Here is a 21,154-nt window from a genome sequence, read left to right as displayed (position 1 = left end):
TCTCTTTTTTTTCTTGGTCTCTGTCTGGTTTGGGAATCAAAGTAATGCTGGCTTCATAGAATAAGTCAGGAAGTTTTCCTTCCCTTTCTATTTTTTGGAGCAACTTGAGAAGGATAGGTATTATCTCTGCTTTAAATGTCTGGTAGAATTCCCCAGGGAAGCCATCTGGTCCTGGACTCTTATTTGTTGGGAGATTTTTGATAACTGATTCAATTTCTTCACTAGTTATGGGTCTGTTAAAATTTTGTTTCTTACCATTTGAGTTTTGGAAGTACTTGAGTTTTGGAAGTACCTCCCGTTTGAGTTTTGGAACTACAGGCCAATATCCCTGATGAAAATGGATGTAAAAATTCTCAACAAGATACTAGCAAATCGAATTCAACAGCATATAAAAAGAATTATTCACCATGATCAAGTGGGATTCGTTCCTGGGCTGCAGGGCTGGGTCAATATTCACAAATCAATCAATTTGATACATCACATTAATAAAAGAAAAGATAAGAGCCATGTGATCCTGTCAATCAATGCAGAAAAAACATTTGAAAAATTCAGCATTCTTTCTTAATAAAGACCCTCGAGAAAGTCGGGATAGAAGGAACATACTTAAACATCATAAAAGCCATTTATGAAAAGTCCACAGCTAATATCATCCTCAGTGGGGAAAAACTGAGAGCTTTCCCCCTGAGGTCAGGAACACAACAGGATGTCCACTCTCACTGCTGTTGTTTAACATAGTGTTGGAAGTTCTAGCATCAGCCATCAGACAACAAAAGGAAATGAAAGGCATCATAATTGATAAAGATGAAGTCAAGCCTTTCACTTTTTGCAGATGACATGATACTATACATGGAAAACCTGATAGACTCCACCAAAAGTCTGCTAGAACTGATACATGAATTCAGCAAAGTTGTAGGATACTAAATTAATGTACAAAATCAGTTGTATTTTTATACACCAATAATGAAGCAACAGAAAGACAAACAAAGAAGCTGATCCCATTCACAATTGCACCAAGAATCATAAAATACCTAGGAATAAACCTAACCAAAGATGTAAAAGATCTGTATGCTGAAAACTATAGAAAACGTATGAAGGAAATTGAAGAAGATACAAAGAAAAGGAAAAACATTCCATGCTCATGGGTTGGAAGAATAAATATTGTTAAAATGTCAATACTACACTATCAACAATAGCCAAAGTATGGAAAGAGCCCAAATGTCCATCGATGGATGAATGGATAAAGAAGAGGTGGTATATCTATACAATGGAGTATTACTTGGCAATGAAAAAGAATGAACCCTTGCCATTTGCAACTACGTAGATGGAACTGGAGGGCATTATGCTAAGTGAAATTAGTCAGAGAAAGACAAAAATCATAGAACTTCACTCATATGAGGACTTTAAGAGACAAAACAGATGAACATAAGGGAAGGGAAACAAAAATAATATAAAAATTATATTATAATAATAGGGAGGGGGACAAAACAAAAGAGACTCATAAATATGGAGAACAAACTGAGGGTTACTGGAGGGTTGTGGGAGGGGGGATGGGCTAAATGGGTAAGGGGCACTAAGGAATCTACTCCTGAAATCATTGTTGCACCATATGCTAACTAATTTGGATGTGAATTTAAAAAAAAATTTTTTTTTAAACATCAATACTACCCAAAGCAATCTACACATTCAATGTAATCCCCATCAAAATTGCACCAGCATTCTTCTCGAAGCTAGAAACAAGCAATCCTAAAATTTGTATGGAACCACAAAAGACACCAAATAGCCAAAGTAATATTGAAGAAGAAAACCAAAGCAGGAGGCATCACCATCCCAGACTTTAGCCTTTACTACAAAGCTGTAATCATCAAGACAGTATGGTATTGGCACAAAAACAAACGCATAGACCAATGGAATAGAATAGAGACTCCAGAACTGGACCCACAAATGTAGGGCCAACTAATCTTTGACAAAGCAGGAAAGAATATCCAATGGAAAAAAGACAGTCTCTTTAACAAATGGTGCTGGGAGAACTGGACAGCAACATGCAGAAGAATGAAACTAGACCACTTTCTTACACCATTCACAAAAATAAAGTCAAATGGATGAAGGACCTGAATGTGAGACAGGAAACCATCAAAACTCTAGAGGAGAAAGCAGGAAAAAACCTCTCTGATCTCAGCCGCAGCAATTTCTTACTCAACACATCTCCAAAGGCAAGGGAATTAAATGCAAAAATGAACTATTGGGACCTCTTCAAGGTAAAAAGCTTCTGCACAGCAAAGGAAACAATCAACAAAAGTAAAAGGCAACTGATGGAATGGGAAAAGATATTTGCAAATGACATATCAGACAAAGGGCTAGTATCCAAAATCTATAAAGAACTCTCCAAACTCCACACCCAAAAAACAAATAATCCAGTGAAGAAATGGGCAGAAAACACGAATAGACACTTTTCTAAAGAAGACATCCAGAGGACCAACAGGACATGAAAAGATGCTCAACATCACTCCTTATCAGGGAAATATAAATCAAAACCACACTGAGATACCACCTCACTCTGGTCAGAGTGGCTAAAATGAACAAATCAGGAGACTATGGATGCTGGAGAGGATGTGGAGAAACGAGAACCCTCTTGCACTGTTGGTGGGAATGCAAACTGGTGTAGCCGCTCTGGAAAAGAGTGTGGAGGTTCCTCAAAAAATTAAAAATAGATCTACCCTATGACCCAGCAGTAGCACTGCTAGGAATTTACCCAAGGGATACAGGAGTGCTGATGCATAGGGGCACTTGTACCCCAATGTTTATAGCAGCACTTTCAGCAATAGCCAAATTATGGAAAGAGCCTAAATGTCCATCAGCTGATGAATTGATAAAAAAGTTGTGGTTTATATATACAATGGAATACTACTTGACAATGAGAAAGAATGAAATCTGACCATTTGTAGCAATGTGGATGGAACTGGAAAGTATTATGCTAAGTGAAATAAGTCAGGCAGAGAAAGACAGATGCCATATGTTTTTACTCATATGTGGATCCTGAGAAACTTAATAGAAGACCAGGGGGGAGAGGAAGGGGGGAGGGGAGTTACAGAGAGGGAAGAAGGCAAACCATAAGAGACTCTTAAATACTGAGAACGAACTGAGGGTTGATGAGGAGTGGGGGAGAGGGGAAACTGGGTGATGGGCATTTAGGAGGGCACCTGTTGGGATGAGCACTAGGTGTTGTATGGAAACCAGTTTGACAATAAACTATGTTTATTAAAAAAAAAATTCCAAATGCAGTTAAAGCAGTCTTTTTACATTATAATCTAGCCCTACATATCTTTCTGATTTCAGATTTCAAACCACATTTCCTCTCTGGGTGGTCTGTGGACACCCTGGCCACACTTGTTCCACACTAGGGCTTTTGCGCTCTTTTCTCTCCCTAGATCTTCTTGACATTGGGATCTCAGCTAAATGTCCATTCTCAAAGACTCTTCCCCAACTTTTGATCTAAAATAACCAACCAGTTACATCACCCATTCACATGATCTTGTTCTCTGTATATCTCTTTGTACAAGTTCATGTTTTTACTCTTTGTTCATTAGTTGTCTTTCTCCATTAGAACATGAGCTCCACAGAAGCAGAGACCTTGTCTTTTGTCTTGATATTTTTACTGCGGTACCTCCAGCAATGAGAATAGTGCCTAGAACATAGTTGGCACTCAAGCAATTTGTTGAATGAATCCATGAATATTATTCTGATGTATTAATGGTACATATACTAGCTATTGTGTTATCAAGCAGGCTATTCCAATGAATAGTTGCAGGCAATGCTCTGTTATTTTTACATAACTAAAGTCAAGTGTTTAGTGTGTGTGTCTCTCTCTCTATCTCTTTTTCGGTTCTTCAGTAGTGTTGCCTACATTAGTGAAGAGGGGAAAAATAACTTAGGCTAACTATGTGCTTACTGTGTTCAGTAAGTAATAAGTATAATAAATAAATAAATAAAGTACTAAGTACTTTGCATGCAAGTCAGACTGTATTATCCCCATTTTTAGAGTTGGAAACAAAAGTTCAAAGAACTTTTCCTGAGATAACTACCTGGTAAAAGCAATGATAAGATTCAAAGACAAATATGTTCTATTACAAAGCTCAATATTTCTTTATTATTCCATCTTGCCTGAAAGATATTGAGAGGTTAAATGGTTAAGAGATAAGGTAAAAGCAACTTACATTTTTTTACAAAAAGGTTACTTCAGTCCATTTTGTTGTAGATATACCGCTTGTGTTAGCCCTGTGGTTCTTCCATAATACCATCTACTCAGTGCATTTGAAAGTAGGTTTTCGGTGCAATAACATTATAGCAGTAATTCTTTTTTTTTTTTTTTTTTAACGTTTTTATTTATTTTTGAGACAGAGAGAGACAGAGCATGAACGGGGAGGGGCAGAGAGAGAGGGAGACACAGAATCGGAAGCAGGCTCCAGGCTCTGAGCCATCAGCCCAGAGCCCAACGCGGGGCTCGAACTCATGGACCGCGAGATTGTGACCTGAGCTGAAGTCAGATGCTTAACCGACTGAGCCACCCAGGCGCCTCTAGCAGTAATTCTTCATAAGGGAGAGGAGGAAGGAAGAGAGCCTATGTATTTGGGAAAGATCCACTCTCCTAGGGACATACAAAAGATGACCACTATTTCCATATGTTTTTCTGACTTACAGCTGTTGTTTCTTCAGTGCCTTTTGCCAGGTTGAGAATGTTCCTCGTCTGGATCATTTTTTCATCTTGTTCTTTCAAAGAGCACTTCAGCCTACTAAACTACATTCCAGTGCCAGTTTGAATGCACAACGATATGATGCTTCCAGTGCAGTGCTTTTAGACAGTCTCCCCGGAGTTCGGTGGCTCACACTTCCACAGGAAATCAAGGTAATCCTGGGTGTCGTAAATAAAAATCAGAACCAGTTGCCTTGTAATTTTTTATCTTCTCTCTTTTTTAGCCTTTTTGTATTTTCAGGATTGTGGGTAAGAGTTGAAGCTATTGATTGATGAAGTAGGTGATCCAGTACAGTGAACTTAGACAAATATTTCTTTCTAAACAGAAATTAGCTCTCTCATCTTAAGCATTTTCTCATTTAAGCATTTTCTAAATTTGTAATACTTCTCAGAAATCATAATTATATGGTGTGACTTGCTTTTGTTTGTTTATCAGATGTTCTTTTTTTTTTAATTTTTTTTTTTTAACCTTTATTCATTTTTGAGAGACAGAGACAGAGCATGAGCGGGGAAGGGGCAGAGAGAGGGAGACACAGAATCTCAAACAGGCTCCAGGCTCTGAGCTGTCAGCACAGAGCCCAACGTGGGGCTCAAACTCATGAACTGCGAGATCATGACCTGAGCTGAAGTCAGACGCTCAACCGACTGAGCCACCCAGGCGCCCCAGATGTTTTTTTTTTAATGTCATTTTTCTTAAGGTACACTGGAATAATTAAGAGAGTAGATACTTTGTTCTCTTAAGGAATGTGAAGAAACAATTATTGTAACCTTGTACGTTAGCCTATAGAGTTCAGTAGCAGGAATAGCAGCCTGTAAGCATTAATATTTGTGAGATCAGAATTAACAAGTGGGTACTTTTCTTGTTTTCTATTATTTTTTACAAGAGCACCAAAGCCACAAAAAGGAGTACATGAAATATTTGCTAGATACAGAAAAATGCAGGTCACAAATGAGTAATAAGTCATAGAGTGTGAAAAGTATTGAAAGGCATGACTAATGTTTCCAAAGCTTTTGTCATCTCAGTAAGACACAGTTTGTGAAATAGTCCTGCAGAGAGTGCCTTGGCCTTTAAAAAGAAAAGGAAAAGGAAAAAAAAGGATTCTTTTCCACAAATCGCATTTATGCCACAAGCTTTAACTGCCAATAGTTTTCAATTTATATATATGTATTACAGATTAAACTACAGATTAAATTTATTCTGTTTTTAAATTTTGAATGTTTCATGGAAGAACAAACACATGAAAGAGTTTGGGCAATCTCCATAGAAACAAAAGCTAAATCCTAAGTAAGACTTTTCTAATAACCCTGTAGGGAAGCTAAACTGTGCCAGGTTCCAGGGGAACACTTTTCTTCATGTTTTAATCCATAAATAAAGATTAAAAGTCCTTTTATATAGAACATAGGAAAGAGACAGGGAAGAATGTTTATTTTCCAGGGATCTAACTGTTGAGAAATATACAGCAATAGAGGGGGAAAAAAAAACCTCAAAATAGATTGGGTACATTAAGATGGGTTATTTTCCTGTAAGAATTTTGATAGGTTCAAAAATTTCCTAATTCAAAACTAGAAAGCAATTTTTTAACCTCATAAGTTATTTTGCATTGAATACAGAGTGAAGTTCATTTTGTAATAATTGAGATTTAATTGAAAAATGACAATATGTTAAATAATTTTTTTCCATGTAATTGCAAAGCTTAAAACAACATGTTCTATTTTCGGACATTTCTTAAATATCACAAAGGAGAAAGATACTTATTCAATTCTTCAAGTAATTATTAAGCACTTTTATGAGGCCATTACTAAACAATAACCGAGTTAAATGGTTGTGGTTTTTTGTTTTTTGTTTTTTGTTTTTTTCCCACATAGATGGAACTAGACACAGCATTGAGTGACTTAGAGTCTGCAGATTTTGCTGAACTGGTAAGAAAGCTAGTGGATTTTAGGCTTAATGTTGATTTCATATATTGTAAATCAGCCATTATTCTAAATATTTTTCAAGTGGGCATTTAATAATCTTGAAATACGTGGCATTGGATCTCTATTTTGACATGAACAAAATTTATTTTCCTTGCCTTAAAAAAACTTCTTATTTATTTAATTTTTATGTATTTATTTATTTTGATGTTTATTTATTTTTGAGAGAGAGCAGGGGAGGGGCAGAGAGAAAGGGAGACACAGAATCCGAAGTAGGCTTCAGGCTCCGAGCTGTCAGCACAGAGCTTGACACGGAGCTCGAATCCATGGACCATGAGATCATGACCTGAGCTGAAATCAAGAGCTGAATGCTTAATCGACCGAGCCACCCAGGCGCCCCACTTATGTTCTGTTCTTAAATGTCTCTAATCAACAGTATCTTACAAGAATAAAAAATAAGATTGCTTTCAGCCAAAAATATATGCACATTATTTTTCACCCTAATACCCTAGTATGTTCATTTCTAAAGAAGGCACTATGAAAAGTTCAGTTACTAAAGAATATAATTGCCATTTTTAATTATTATAGCTTTACTAGGATTTTTTTAATCATGAAAAACAAAGAATATAAATCCACTGTGGTTTTACTCCCCCAGTCTGAGGACTACTATGACATGAGGCGGCTGTATACAATTTTAGGATCTTCTCTATTTTACAAGGTAAGTTGAAGGCTGAAATTTTTATAAGTGTCCAACTGCCATATGAAGAGACCTAAAGTAAATTTTCTCAAACTTCTACAAACATGAAAAATACATTTATCTCTTTTCCTTTGAATGTAGTTACCATAAAATTAAGGTCTTCAAAAAAACCCAGTACCTACAGATTTACAAATACAATAAATATTTTTGATATTATTACATTCATTACATACATTGCATTTGCAGATGTATAAGCAGAAACAGTAATGGAGGAACCAAGTGCGTAGGAGAGAAGAGCAATACTCTCTCGGTTTCTTTTTGCAGCAGTGCACTTTTTTTCTTATCCTCAGACATAACCATGTATCTTTTTAGTAAATCTTCTAACATTTCATTGACTTCCATGCAAAGCAAATTAAGCATCAAATGAATTTAAGTGTTTTGGCACTTCAAGAAGATTTTTAAACATGATTTAAAACATATCTAAAAAAGAATCAGACAGTACAGAATGGTACACAGTGAAAAGTAAGTCTGTCCTCACTGTAACTTCTCTTCTCCACTTTCCATGCTCAAAATTCAGTTCTTTTCTAACTTTGCCAAATAGTCAGGTTTATACTACTCAGGCCATCTTGCTTTGTGCTAAAGTCTGTGGTAGACTTAACTTATCATAAATATTTGATCTCTAATTGACCTCAGAAAAAGAACATTTATTTTTGCTATGTCTTTATTCTATTTGAAACTGGAATATTTTAAGCTAACTGAAGTACCTGTAAAACTCTTAGAAATATATTATGACGTAGTTGACTTCTGTTCTTTGCGGTTAAATTCAAGGGTTATTTGATCTGCAGTCATTTGCCTAAGGATGACCTTATTGATATTGCCGTATACTGTCGCCACTATTGCCTACTGCCGTTAGCAGCAAAACAAAGAATTGGTCAGTTGGTTATATGGAGAGAAGTGTTTCCTCAACATCACCTCCAACCTTCTACAGACTCAAACACTGAAGTCTTTCAGGAACCTGAAGGAAGATATTTTTTGCTAATCGTTGGCTTGGTAAGTTCACTTTGGTTTCTGTGTGTGCGTTTTGGAGTGGCTTTTTTTTTTGGCCATTTACTATCTTAAAATACACAAACAAATATGACAGTTTAAAATTATGAGCGTGCCAGATACCAGTATTCAAGAAAATGTTATATGTCCCTTATTCCTTTTCTTTTACATCCATTTAATACTCGTGAAGAAATATTGATGAAGCCCAGAATAAGATTATATCAGGTTCTTAAGATCTTTTGTTCTCATTTCTGTAGTGATTTTATCCTCTGGTTTGTCTTGGGAAAGAGAGACATGAAAAGAATATAGAATCAGAAAAAACATGTGATTGTAGATAAAAGGACTTCTAATCACTGTGGCTCTTTGAAAGCTACCTTAGGGAATTCCATGTACCAGAAAGTAGTCTTTGATGGTATACCAAGAGAAGGCAATATGAGATTTGTTTTCAAGGATGATCAGGAAGCATTGAGAATAACTAAGAAACTGAGGCAGTTTTTAATAATCATATGATTATACCATGTTTTTCGTACTTATGAATTTATGCATGCACACTACATATAAACATTTTCATGTAGCTAAATCTCTATTAATATTTTTGTCTTATAGAAGCATTATATGTTATGTGTACTATTAGAAGCTGGAGGCTGTGCATCCAAAGCTATTGGGAATCCTGGACCAGACTGTATATATGTGGATCAGGTCAAAACAACTCTTCACCAGCTGGAAGGAATAGATTGTCGCATAAATGAACGGCTAACATCTTCTCCAAGCCCCTGTTTGTCTTGTGCTGACTGGTTCCTTACTGGATCACATGAAAAATTAGATAGTTTGACAACCTCACCTATCCTCAGTAAGCTTCCAGGTACTTCCAAAGTAGCAACCTCTCCAACATGCAGAAGAATTCTTTTTGGTGACTATTCCTTAAAGACACGTAAGCCCAGTCCTTCCCAAAGCAGTGGAGGATCTGACAATGGTTGTGAAGGTGGAGAAGGTATTCACGTGAGTCCCCACTCTACACCAGATACAGTACGGAAACAACAAAGAGAACCTCAGGGCTCTGATGGTTCAGAAGAAAGTGGGGCCTTGCTTAAGGTGTGTGTTCATTTGAGTGTGTACATTTGGGAGCTACTGTCTTTCCAGTTCTTATTTTATAATTGCAAGAAAATTTTTAATGGCAAATCATTCTTCATTTGATCTAGTGGTTGTTTTGGTTATTGTTAGCAAACCAGTGATTTAGAACCAAAAAAGAGAGGGGCGCCTGGGTGGCTCAGTCGGTTAAGCAGCCGACTTTGGCTCAGGTCATGATCTTGCGGTCCGTGGGTTCGAGCCCCGCGTTGGGCTCTGTGCTGACAGCTCAGAGCCTGGAGCCTGTTTCAGATTCTGTGTCTCCCTCTCTCTGACCCTCCCCTGTTCATGCTTTGTCTCTCCCTGTCTCAAAAATAAATAAAACATTAAAAAAAAATTTTTTTAATAAAAAAATTTAAAAAAAAAGAAAGAAAGAACCAAAAAGAGAAAGAAATATCAAGTAATAAAATAGTAGCATCCAGGACAACTGCTTGACACTACTTACAAGTAGGAAAATTCTTTAATCCTTCCTGCTTTCCCTGTTCATCTTTCTTCTGTATTCACAAGGTTAACAGAGAACATCCTAGTTGTGTGGGATTTTAGATGCCTGATTTAAGTAAATAAGCAATAAAATATTCAGCAGAAACAGAGAATCAGAAACTTAAAAAAATATATTTATGTAAATATATGTGTGTATACGTGTTATTCTATAGGTTTTTATAGGGTTTTTTTTGTTTTATTTTGTTTTTATCTGAATCTATAAAGGCTGGTCTCCATTGTCAATAATTTAAAATGTGATTATAAAAGAAAGAGAATGTTCATTTTTCAGATTGTTTATTTTTATCCTTTTTCCATGTTTTTGGATACAATAAAGTATCCAAATGATCATCAAAGTAGTCACCCCGGGAGGTCTTCTACTATTCTAGTGATGCTCTACTTTCAGAACACTTTTGAAACTTGCTTGTCATTTGGATTGTTGGAAGTGATGTCAGACAAGACATGAAGAAGGTAGAATCTGAGAAGGGGCACCAATAAAATATGAGATTCTGAGTGTCATGGCATAAATAGCCATAGCTTCCATCTTCTAATTCCAAACAATACAGCAGTCTTGGAGCCTGAAGTGGATATATTTAGAAAATACCCGCATTCGTACTATATATTCATTATCCCAGTTGGTGAAATTGGTAGGAAACATAGTTTAAGAAGTAGTAGGCTTAAGAAGCCATGAATAACTCTGAAGAGAAATTAAATAATCTCTATAATCGAGCCATTCAACAAATTTGATTGAACACCTATTATGTGCCAAGGGCCATGCTATACAGAAGAAATACAAAGATGGGTAAGACATAGCCCCTGCCTTTGAGGAGTGCAAAGTCTAGAGAGGGAGACAAGCACATTTACACATAAAATATAACAAAACTTGGGGCACATGGGCAGCTCATTTGATTGGTTTTGGCACAAGTCATGACCCCAGGGTTGTGGAATCAAGCCCCACATTGGGCTCTGTACTGAACATGGATGGAGCCTACTTGAGATTTTCTTTCTCCCTCTGCCCCTCTTCCCCTCTCACACTCTCTTTCTCTCTCTCTAAGATAAAGAAAAGAAAAAAAAATGAAAAAAAAAAAGTGTAACAAAACTTGATAGTGGCTCTGGTAGATTTTCAGGAAGAACTATGACATCCTTCTATGACATGGCCCTAGGTCACTGTTAGCGAAGAATAAGCCAGGAGGTATAAGTTAGCCTCAAACATATTTAAAGGAAACATTGCAAAATACTAAATAGTTCTCTTAGAAAGTTTTCAGTTTTTACACTATTTCTGCTGTTTGATTCCATTCTTAGATGCAAACTGATCTACTTAACTGCATTTTTCAGGTCACTAAACGGAAGTCTGCTCTTCCAAATCCATTTCATTTGGGGAACTTGAAAAAGGACTTTTCAGATAAAGAACTGGAAATATATAACACAATGAAGTAAGAAGCATCCTTGTATTCTTTTTTTTTTTAAACATTGTGTCTTCGAGCAAACTTTACAGTAAGAATGTACAAATCCATAACATAGAGATTTAACTCAAAAATGTAATTGTGATATATCTTACATATTAAAGGTAATGTCTATGCTAATTCACTAATGTTTTTCATTATACAATAGGGAACCCGTACTCCTATTATAAGAGATAAAAAAACAGAGTGATGTTTCAAAATGTGAAAGTCCCCTCTTATCTCTTTTCCACAGGTAACCTCCCTTTTGTATGTCTAATTTTTTTATTATAGTATTTACTGTTTTTAGACTTTGGTGGATGCTGCAGTCTGCTGCACAGATATTCCATAGCCCAGGGTACTCCTTCCAGTGTTTAGGGATAATGGCTGCTAACTATTCACAGCTGAGTCTCTTGTTCTGCTTGGAAGTTTATTGACTCAGCCAAGATGACAATTTCTCCTTAGAAATAGCCCACATCTAAGGACTAATAGATAAGTTGAATACAAAGACTTGGCCTAAATTCGAGACAACTCTAAAAGGCCATCCAATCTCATAGTTCCAAGTGGTATCTGCTGAGATTTTGTTTCAACCGCAGTGTGGTTCAGCTTTTCCCTCTGCTCAATCCTGCTTCCTCCCACACTTGTGGGACTTCCTCCCACAAGTGTTGTTCCCCAGAGTTCTCCCTAGTAAACTTCCTTGCTGCATCTCCCTCTGAGTCCGGGGGTAGGAACTGAGCCTATAACACCCATTTTAGGAAAGAAATGAAACCTCAAACTTACATTAAGTAGGAATTCTGAAGTAAAAGGAATGGAGTGAGAAGAGCATGTCTATAATTATTAGAACATAAAATATCTATAATTATTAAACTCTGTAATTATTAAAATGTAAAATGTTACGTATTCACTTCTTGTGCAACTATTATGTGGTGACGAGCTGTCTGAGCTTTGCCTGATGTTTAATTATGATGTCATGTGTGGGATCAGTTAGTATAACAAACTCCATTGCACACTTCTATTTGAATAAACAGACACATAAATCACACAAAAAAAGTTCAGCACTATTACTTTCTTAATCATGAAACATCTTTTTAAAGATTATGAATGTTTATTTTTTTGTTAATGTTTATTTATTTTTTATGTTTATTGATTTATCTTTGAGGGAGAGAGAGAGGGAGAGACAGAAAGAGAGGGGGAGAAAGAGAATCCCAAGCAGGCTTTACACAGTCAACATAGAGCTGGACGTAGGGCTCAAACTCACAAACCATGAGATGATGACCTGAGCCAAAATCAAGAGTTGGACGCTTAATCAACTGAACCACCCAGGCACCCCAAAACATTTTATAATAAGTTCAAATATATATGTCACAGAGTTGTCAAAAACGGCTTTTTTTTCCTGACGTTAGAGCAAAAACAAGGTAACTTGTCTGCATAAAATAATGTAATGGGAATCTAATGTGTTAAATTTAATGCCTTCAAAAACTATGGTTAGTTTTTTAATAGCTAAAAATGTTTTTTAAACAAATCTAAATCAAACCTTTTGTAGAGCTTTGAAATACTTTCCCAAACGCTCGTCTTCTATTTAACAACTACCACTCTGAAATTTTATTACCCCCACATCTTACTTTTTAAATGTGTGTGTTATTTTTACCTTATCTCTAGTAAAAGAAAATGTTTTACAAGTTCAGGCTTGAACATAAATTCATATACAATGTAAATCATAGGCTGTCTATTTAAAAAGATCCTACAGAGGTGCCTGGGTGGCTCAGTTGGTTAAGCGTCAGACTCTTGATATTGGCTTAGGTCATGATCTCCGGGTCATGAGATCGAGCCCTGCCTGGGGCTCTGTGCTGAGCATGGAGTCTGCTTGGGATTCTCTCTCTCCCTCTCCCCTTGCTCCTCTCCCACTCGTGCTCTCTCTCTCTCTCAAAATAAAAAAATGAGGGGCGCCTGGGTGGCTCAGTCGGTTGAGCGTCCGACTTTGGCTCAGGCCATGATCTCACAGTCTGTGGGTTCAAGCCCCGCGTCAGGCTCTGTGCTGACAGCTCAGAGCTTGGAGCCTGTTTCCAATCCTGTGTCTCCCTCTCTCTCTGCCCCTCCCCCAGTCTCACTTTGTCTCACTCTGTCTCTCAAAAATAAATAAATATTAAAAAAATAATAATAATAAAAAAATGAAACATTAAAAAAAATTTTTTTAAAGATGCTACAGATGCATATTTATTTTCTTTATTGACATGAAAAATGTTCATACTATGTAGTTAATTTTAAAAGTATGAAATAAGCCAGTGTAGATTGTCCTAATTTCTGTGTGTACACTTGTGTAAAATAAAAATATATAACATATTAAAAATAATATACACAAAACAGTTCATTTAATAACCAAGTCCTATACTCTACATTCTAATAATTATTTAATCCATTCAACCCCTATTGTTCCTACTGTAGATCAGGCTCCCATTGTTTTACCTGTTTTACTGCAACAGTCTCCCAACTCCCAGCCTACCATGAATCCATTTTCTGCTGCAGGAGTGACCTTTCTCAATAATAAATGACTTAATCTATGCTTTCACAAATATTTTGTCTTCCCATTGGGCAATTGTTTGATGATTTTTAAACTTGCAGTGTATCCACTGAGTTAATATACTCTGAATGAGTTTATGATTTTCAAGAGCTAAATTTCCTCACTGTGTTGTGGATTTTTTTTTTTTTTTGAGAGAGAGAGAAAGTTAAAAAATACAACAAAAATGTTAATTCTAAACCTCCCTAAAAAGGAATCTTATTAATTTCTCTTTTTAAAGAATTGTTTCTGTTCTGTACCTTTTCTTAATTTTGAAGACCTCTAAAATAAAATGTATGTTTTAATTTATTTTCCTTTTTGAATAATCAAAATTCCTCTCTTCTTGATTATTTGAGTTACTAATTGAAAAAGATCAGCCACCAGTTGAGTTGTTAATGAGCCAGCCACCTTCTAGAAAAGTATGAGAAAAATTTGCAGATGATCTCCTTTCCGGTCTATCCTTGGTCTGAAAAAAGAACCAAACCCATAAATCACTAATAAGAAGGAGAAATTATTCTGATCATGCCTCCTAATTAAGAGTTTAACAGGATTTTAACTAGCATGGATGATCAAAGGCAGTATCCAGGCTAAGAGATGTTACATGCCTTTTCTCTGCCTCTATGCTTATGGCTGGAAAAAAAATCAACTGAGAGAATGTTTTAAAAATAGACATCAGAATTAGAATGGGGGCAGCTTGAGTGTCTGAAATGCAAATGGAGAATTGCTGTCCATATGTTTAAAGATTGCCCGTCAGAAGTCATCAGTAGAAAGGAAAAAGTAAGGGATAGTGGAGTAAGCTTCAGAGTTAGCTTAGCTCAGCCACTTAGCTGTGTGACCTCAGGCAAGTTAATCTGAGATCTCTGAACACTGATTTCCTCGTGGTTAAAATGAGGGGAGTAATACTATTTAATATCTCACAAGATCATTGTGAGAATTAAGACTAAGGTATTTTAAAGCCCCCCTCCCACCCCAGGCACAGAGAGGGCATTCAGTATGTGATACTATTAGTATTTTGTTGTTGCTATCATTGTTATTCTTTAGCTCTTCTTACCACTGGTAGAAATAAATATTTATAGATTCTACTGACTTGTCTGAGACCTAAATAGGGGAAGAAAGAATGGAGAAATGAAAATAGTAAGAGAACATGTAAGGGAAGGAAGACGGTGATGATGAATAGTAGAATACTACCAGTAATTGTCATAGTATTCTAGATTATTAACCCAGTTTTGCAGTCACTAATAATAATTTTATTTTTCTTCAGGATCATCAGTCTGACTGTTATGCTACAAACTTAAATGTGTTCATTTTGTTGGAAGGTGTTCTTGTATGTGGTCCACTCTGGACTGATACCTTATTTATGACTTGTAGGTATCTGGGCCAGACAGGGGCTGAGTTATTTATTACCAACCATGGAAAAAGAAGGGTTTAGCCAATTTGGGTTGTTTAGCAAAGGAATAATTAAGTGGTTTGCAATTGATGTTTATCCTCACATACCATGTAGTATTTGCCTGCATTAACGAATTGATAATAACCCTAGCTGTACTTTAGTTAAGGAGGAAATGGGAATTAAATATTTGTACTAGTTTCCCTGTCCTAATTACACTCCTAATATTATATTGTAGATAAAAACTTAGGAGTCTATAAACATTCAAAATGAAGGAATATTTTTAAGCTTACTTAAATATTTTTTTCTTTCTTTTGTTCTTTTCAAGATTGACATCTGGTCCTGAGAACACACTTTTCCACTATGTTGCCTTAGAAACTGTGCAAGGGATCTTTATTACTCCTACCCATGAAGAAGTGGCACAGCTAAGTGGCTCTATCCACCCTCAACTAATAAAGAATTTCCATCAGTGTTGTCTCTCCATTCGTGCAATTTTCCAACAGACATTGGTAGAAGAGGTAGGATACTGCCATAAGTATACTTTTCTGTTTTGTTCCCAGATCTCTAAATATTATCTCTAAAAGGTCTTTAATCAGTATGCCCAATAATTACAGTTTTTATTTAAAAATTTTGTAACAATCACCCAATCTAACTAGAGCACCCAATCTAACTTGAGTGCCCAAAAGATTATACTCACCATATTTAACTTCAAAGCTTTGTTTCATAATACTGAGTTTGATGTCCTGGATTACTATTTCAGAAAATGGTGGACCTGTGTTCTTCTACAGCAAAGTAGAATATGGTAGTTTGTAATGTAAATTAGCCTCCATATTTGACATTTGTGAGTCAACCATTACTTGCGCAGTAGTATCTACCCATTGGTAACTCTGATAATTCTTTAAGTATTCCATCAGTAATATAAGGTATTTTGTAATATAATAGGGTAAAATATAGCAGTAGACACAAGACTGTTGTAAATGTTTCAGCCACTTGTTTCTTGCTTGCTTGCTTGCTTTTTAATCCAGGATGAAGTTTCATTTAATATTATACCTCTGGAAAGTAGTAATGTTGTATATAATTAAAAAATCAATTAGATTATCTTAATGGCAGGGAAAAGTATGTGTTGATTTCTGGAAAAGGATAAACATACAGAAATTCACTTGTCAGTGGTCAAATATCATACAGCCAAAAAAAAATTAAAAAATAAAAAACCACAAAACCCTCTCTGAAGGTGCTAGTAATGTATATAGCAATATGTGTGTTAAGAATGCTAAGTTTGTGAAGAACTTGGGTTTAAAGTAGAACATTGGACTGGGAATAAGGAATCCTGGACTGAGCCTCAACTCTTCCTATTTCCTTACTGTAAAGTAAGTGGGCTGAATTATGTCTTAGCACTTGTTCAGCAATAAATTCTGTGTCTGATAGGATTTCTTCTTTGAGCTATCAGAAATTAGTATTCAGCAAAATGTTATGTCTGACCATATATCTCTGTGTGCTTTGTGGTCTTACGATCCCACTTTCCTTGTAACATAACTGGTTGATTCTATAAAGGAATGTCTCATTAATTTATTCATGTAATACTCATGACGCAAAATAAATATTACTCATGTAGAGGTCTGTTGTCCCTGTCGGTTGATTGATGAGGTCTCTTTGAGCCAGTTAATTAAAGCTCCATAAGGGTCTTCTCATCTTATTGTTATATTCCCACCTCTTCACGGGAAGGTCAATTTCACGGATTAGAAGTAAGAGATGGTAAAGCCCTCCTGTGGCCATTCGTACAAGTCCCTATTTAGGGAACAAGTGATTATGCTACCTTTGCACGGTCAGGATACCGCAGCCGTTTAACTAATGTCACCAGGCAGGCACTGCCTCTAATACAAGAAATGCTAGAGGTGATGTTTTTGGTAAACAGGCGGGGCTTGTGTTTGCCGAGTTCCTTTTACTTCTTTTAATCTTTCCTTATTTGCATACCTGTGTTGGGTTAACAATTGGTTTGATATTTGGTTTATGGTTAGGTTATATTTATCTTGTCGTTAACTATCAGTGGTTATCCGCTCTGATATAAGCTTATGCAAGGAGAAGTATTTCTTGTTACTTCTATTAGCATTATTGCTTCTATTGTTGAATAGATTGACCCAGTATTGAGTTAGGAGTTGGTTACATTTTTTGACATTAAGGTGTTTTGATTGTTGAGCTTGAACACTTTCTTAATTGATGGCTGCTTTTAAGCCAACTATGGTTTATGTTTATGCTTACTCTCTAAGGAAGGCTGTATCCTAGTTCTAAAAAGCTGTACCTTTTTAGATTATATTTTAAACTTACATTAGAATTTTAGGAGGTTTTTGGGGTAAGTTTAAAGTTGAACTGAAATTCTGTTCTGGGTAACCAGCTATCACCAGGCTCGTTAGGCTTTTCACCTCTACCCACAAATCTCACCATTTTGCAACATAGACGAGTTCATCCTGTAAAGATTGTTCATGGGTAGCTCGTCTGGTTTCGGGGGACCTAGCTAAAGTTCTCTTTGTTAGGTTGTTCTAGCTAATTCATTATGCAAAAGGTACAAGGGGTAATCTTTGCTGTGTAGTGCTTTTAATTTTTCTTTCATCTTTCCCTTGCAGTACTCTCTCTATAGCGCCAAGTTAAATTTCTATCTCCTATACTTTTAAGGGTAACTTTTATTTTATTGTCTAATGTTAATTTAATTTATGGGTTTTTGGGCTAGCTTTGGCTCAAGATGGTCAGTTTAATATGAAATCTTCTGGGTGTAAGCCAGATGCTTTGTTAAGCTACATCTTGTTTATCCAAGCATACTTTCCAGTATGCTTACCTTGTTACGACTTGTCTCCTCTTGTGGGTTTAGTGGTTTGAATAGGTTTTTTTTAAGGGTTTTTGTCACTTGAGGAGGGTGACGGGCGGTGTGTGCGTGCTTCATGGCCCCATTCAATTGAGCTCTCTATTCTCAATTTACTACTAAATCCTCCTTTAGTCCTTAGTTTCATAAGGATTTTCGTGGGTATTCTAGTTACAGAAAATGTAGCCCATTGCTTCCCATCTCATGGGCTACACATTGACCTAACTTTTTTGTGTTAAGATACTTGTGCTTACTTTTCTTCCTTTTTTAGGGTTTGCTGAAGATGGCGGTATATAGGCTGAATTAGCAAGAGATGGTGAGGTATATCGGGGTTTATCAATTGTAGAACAGGCTCCTCTAGAGGGATATAAAGCACCGCCAAGTCCTTTGAGTTTTAAGCTGTTGCTAGTAGTTCTCTGGAGGATAGTTTTGTTTAGTTAAACTATCTAGGTTTAGGGCTAAGCATAGTGGGGTATCTAATCCCAGTTTGGGTCTTAGCTATCGTGTGGTCGGAGATGTTAAAGTTACTTTCGTGCTGTATTTTTACGTTAACTGTAGCTTTTTACAGCCTAGTTAAGGCTAGTTAACTTTAGTATGAGTTTTTCTCTGTAACATGCTTTACGCCGTGGGTCTATTAGTTTGGGTTAATCTTATGACCGCGGTGGCTGGCACGAAATTTACCAACCCTTGTTTAATATCGCTTAGTCGAACTTTCATTCATAGCTTAATTTTTATCACTGCTGTATCCCGTGGGGGTGTGGCTGAGCAAGGTCATGAGTTACAGTGGTTGTGTGCTTGATACCAGCTCCTTTAGGTCGCTGAGTGACCTCGAGGGCATTTTCACTGGGGTGCGGAGGCTTGCATGTATAATCTTATTAATAACTAATGGAAAGGCCAGGACCAAACCTTTGTGTTTATGGAGTCTGACGACTCATCTAGGGATTTTCAGTGCCTTGCTTTGTATATTTAAGCTACATTAACGGGGAGGAAGTATTGTATTAAGTTGATTAGGTGTGGGAAAAATATTGCTCGATAGGGACGAATTAGAGCTTAGGTTAGTGTATCTATAGATAGCTGCGAACAGAGATATAAATTAGTATTAGTAGGTAGTAATAACAGGGATTTGGTGAATTTATAAATGTTGCTTCTTAGGCCTTATATTTAGGTACAGGTTTAGTCTTGTTTTTTGGGTTTGGTAGGACAGTAATAAACGCGTATTTTTATTAATAAGGTTAACGGGGGGTAAGGGGGATTTGGTTAAGCTAGTTATTTACTAAATTAAACTGTTTGCATGTGTAATGCATATATGCGTATGTGTAAATGTGAGTGTACGTGTATACGTGTATGCGTGTGTGCGTATACGTGGGTGCGTGCGCGCCGTGTCCCGTGAGACGTTAGGAATTGAAGTATATGTCCTGTAACCATTGACTGAATTGCACCTTATTTGTATGAGTGTGGAGACCCCGCATAGAGAATAAGCCCAGCTACAAGATATTTGACTGCATCGAGACCTTTACGGTCATAGCTGAGTCATAGCAAGTTCCCCCCCTAAAAATTAAAAAATACCAAATGCATGACACCACAGTTATGTGTGATCATGGGCTGATTAGTCATTAGTCCATCGAGATGTCCCATTTGAGAGGGTTGAAGGATTGGAGTCAAGAATTTGATGGCCCTGAGGTAAGAACCAGATGCCAGGTATAGTTTCACGATAGAAACCCCCAGGTTAAGATGGGCCGGTGCGAGAAGAGGTACAAGTTCAGGCAAGGGTTGCTGGTTTCTCAAGGCTTGGTGATTAAGCTCTTTCGGACAGTTGAGGTCCATAGAGGATTAGTCCTAGAACTAATATTATGTACGACTATACACTATTATGTCTTATGTAATATAAATATTACACATAAGCATTTGCGTAAGTATTACGCTTAGTAATGCAATGTATTACAATGCTTAGTAATGTAAATTAGCCTTTTCCATATTACTGAACTATTGAGGTATCTACTATGTACCAGACACTGTTCTGGTGCTGGGGATACAGCAGTGAACAAAGTCCCTTTCTTCAAGAAGCTATTACCAGTGGAAGAGTCTACATTGTGTGAAGGGAGGTCTGGGTTCTTGTATTCCAGAAAGATTTACATGAGGATCCGTGCTCAAATAAAGACAGCAAGGAGGAAGGTAGCAAGCATAAAACAGTTTGCTTATTTATTTATTTATTTATTTATTTAAAACAGTTTATTAAGGACAGTACACTGGCAAGGTGGGAGAGTGGGCAGGCCCAGAGGTGGTAGCTGCACCTGGGTTAGGGGTCTCTTTTCTTTTTATGTTCGTGTATGTTATGGGTCATAGCCGGGACAGTCTCTGGTTGGAAAGGGGAGTTTTGGGCTCTGCAGGGTTCTTGCCACAACTGTCATGGCCATCTTCCTCCTTGGTGGGGAGTGTAGGGGTTGAAACCACAATGTAAATATATTATAATGAAGCCGTAGGTTACCCTGGGGCAGAGGGAGGTGGAAGAGGAGAACTTTGGCTCTTGGTCTATCAGCTCCTGGGCATTGGATACCTTAATTTAAGGCCAGGATATTAGAAGCCAACAAGTCAGGATGTGATGCCCTTAGGCTTCTAATGTGTCACCTATTTATCACTGCCTTTGCCTCCTGCTCACGTTTAACTAACTGCCTATTCTACCAAAACCTTTATCTAATGGAGAAGACGAATTAATTGGCAAGTCGTATAATATGTCAGGTAGGATAAGTTTAGCAGGAATAATAAGATAAGGTAATATTTGAACAAAGACCTGAATGAAGTGAGGAAACGATCTGAAGGCAGGGCTTCCAGACAGAGAAAACAAGTACAAGTGTAATTGCAAAGCCACAGAAGTAGGAGTGGCTGAGAATGCTGGAGCCATCGGGGAGGAGGGTGGTAGGAGTT

At 36.8% G+C, this 21,154-nt stretch overlaps 1 protein-coding gene across 3 annotated transcripts in view; it reads left to right on the top strand.

Moving 5' to 3' along the window:
* INTU (inturned planar cell polarity protein) overlaps positions 1 to 21,154 on the top strand; it is an 88,285-nt gene that overhangs the window by 54,900 nt on the left and 12,231 nt on the right. For 2 of the 3 annotated variants that reach the window (XM_042983937.1, XM_007091813.3), the window contains exons 8-14: positions 4,711 to 4,900; positions 6,614 to 6,667; positions 7,317 to 7,379; positions 8,187 to 8,408; positions 9,009 to 9,494; positions 11,340 to 11,437; positions 15,710 to 15,899. In XM_042983937.1, the coding sequence (XP_042839871.1) occupies positions 4,711 to 4,900; positions 6,614 to 6,667; positions 7,317 to 7,379; positions 8,187 to 8,408; positions 9,009 to 9,494; positions 11,340 to 11,437; positions 15,710 to 15,899 (1,303 nt within the window). Of the gene's footprint in view, positions 1 to 4,710; positions 4,901 to 6,613; positions 6,668 to 7,316; positions 7,380 to 8,186; positions 8,409 to 9,008; positions 9,495 to 11,339; positions 11,438 to 11,615; positions 11,700 to 15,709; positions 15,900 to 21,154 lie in introns of those variants that run through there. The other variant, XR_006216786.1, reaches the window with a different exon arrangement.

The sequence above is a fragment of the Panthera tigris genome, chromosome B1, assembly GCF_018350195.1.
Source record: "Panthera tigris isolate Pti1 chromosome B1, P.tigris_Pti1_mat1.1, whole genome shotgun sequence".
Lineage (NCBI taxonomy): Eukaryota > Metazoa > Chordata > Mammalia > Carnivora > Felidae > Panthera > Panthera tigris.
The sequence above is the reverse complement of the archived record's forward strand: the minus strand, read 5'-3'. Positions and strand labels throughout refer to the sequence as shown.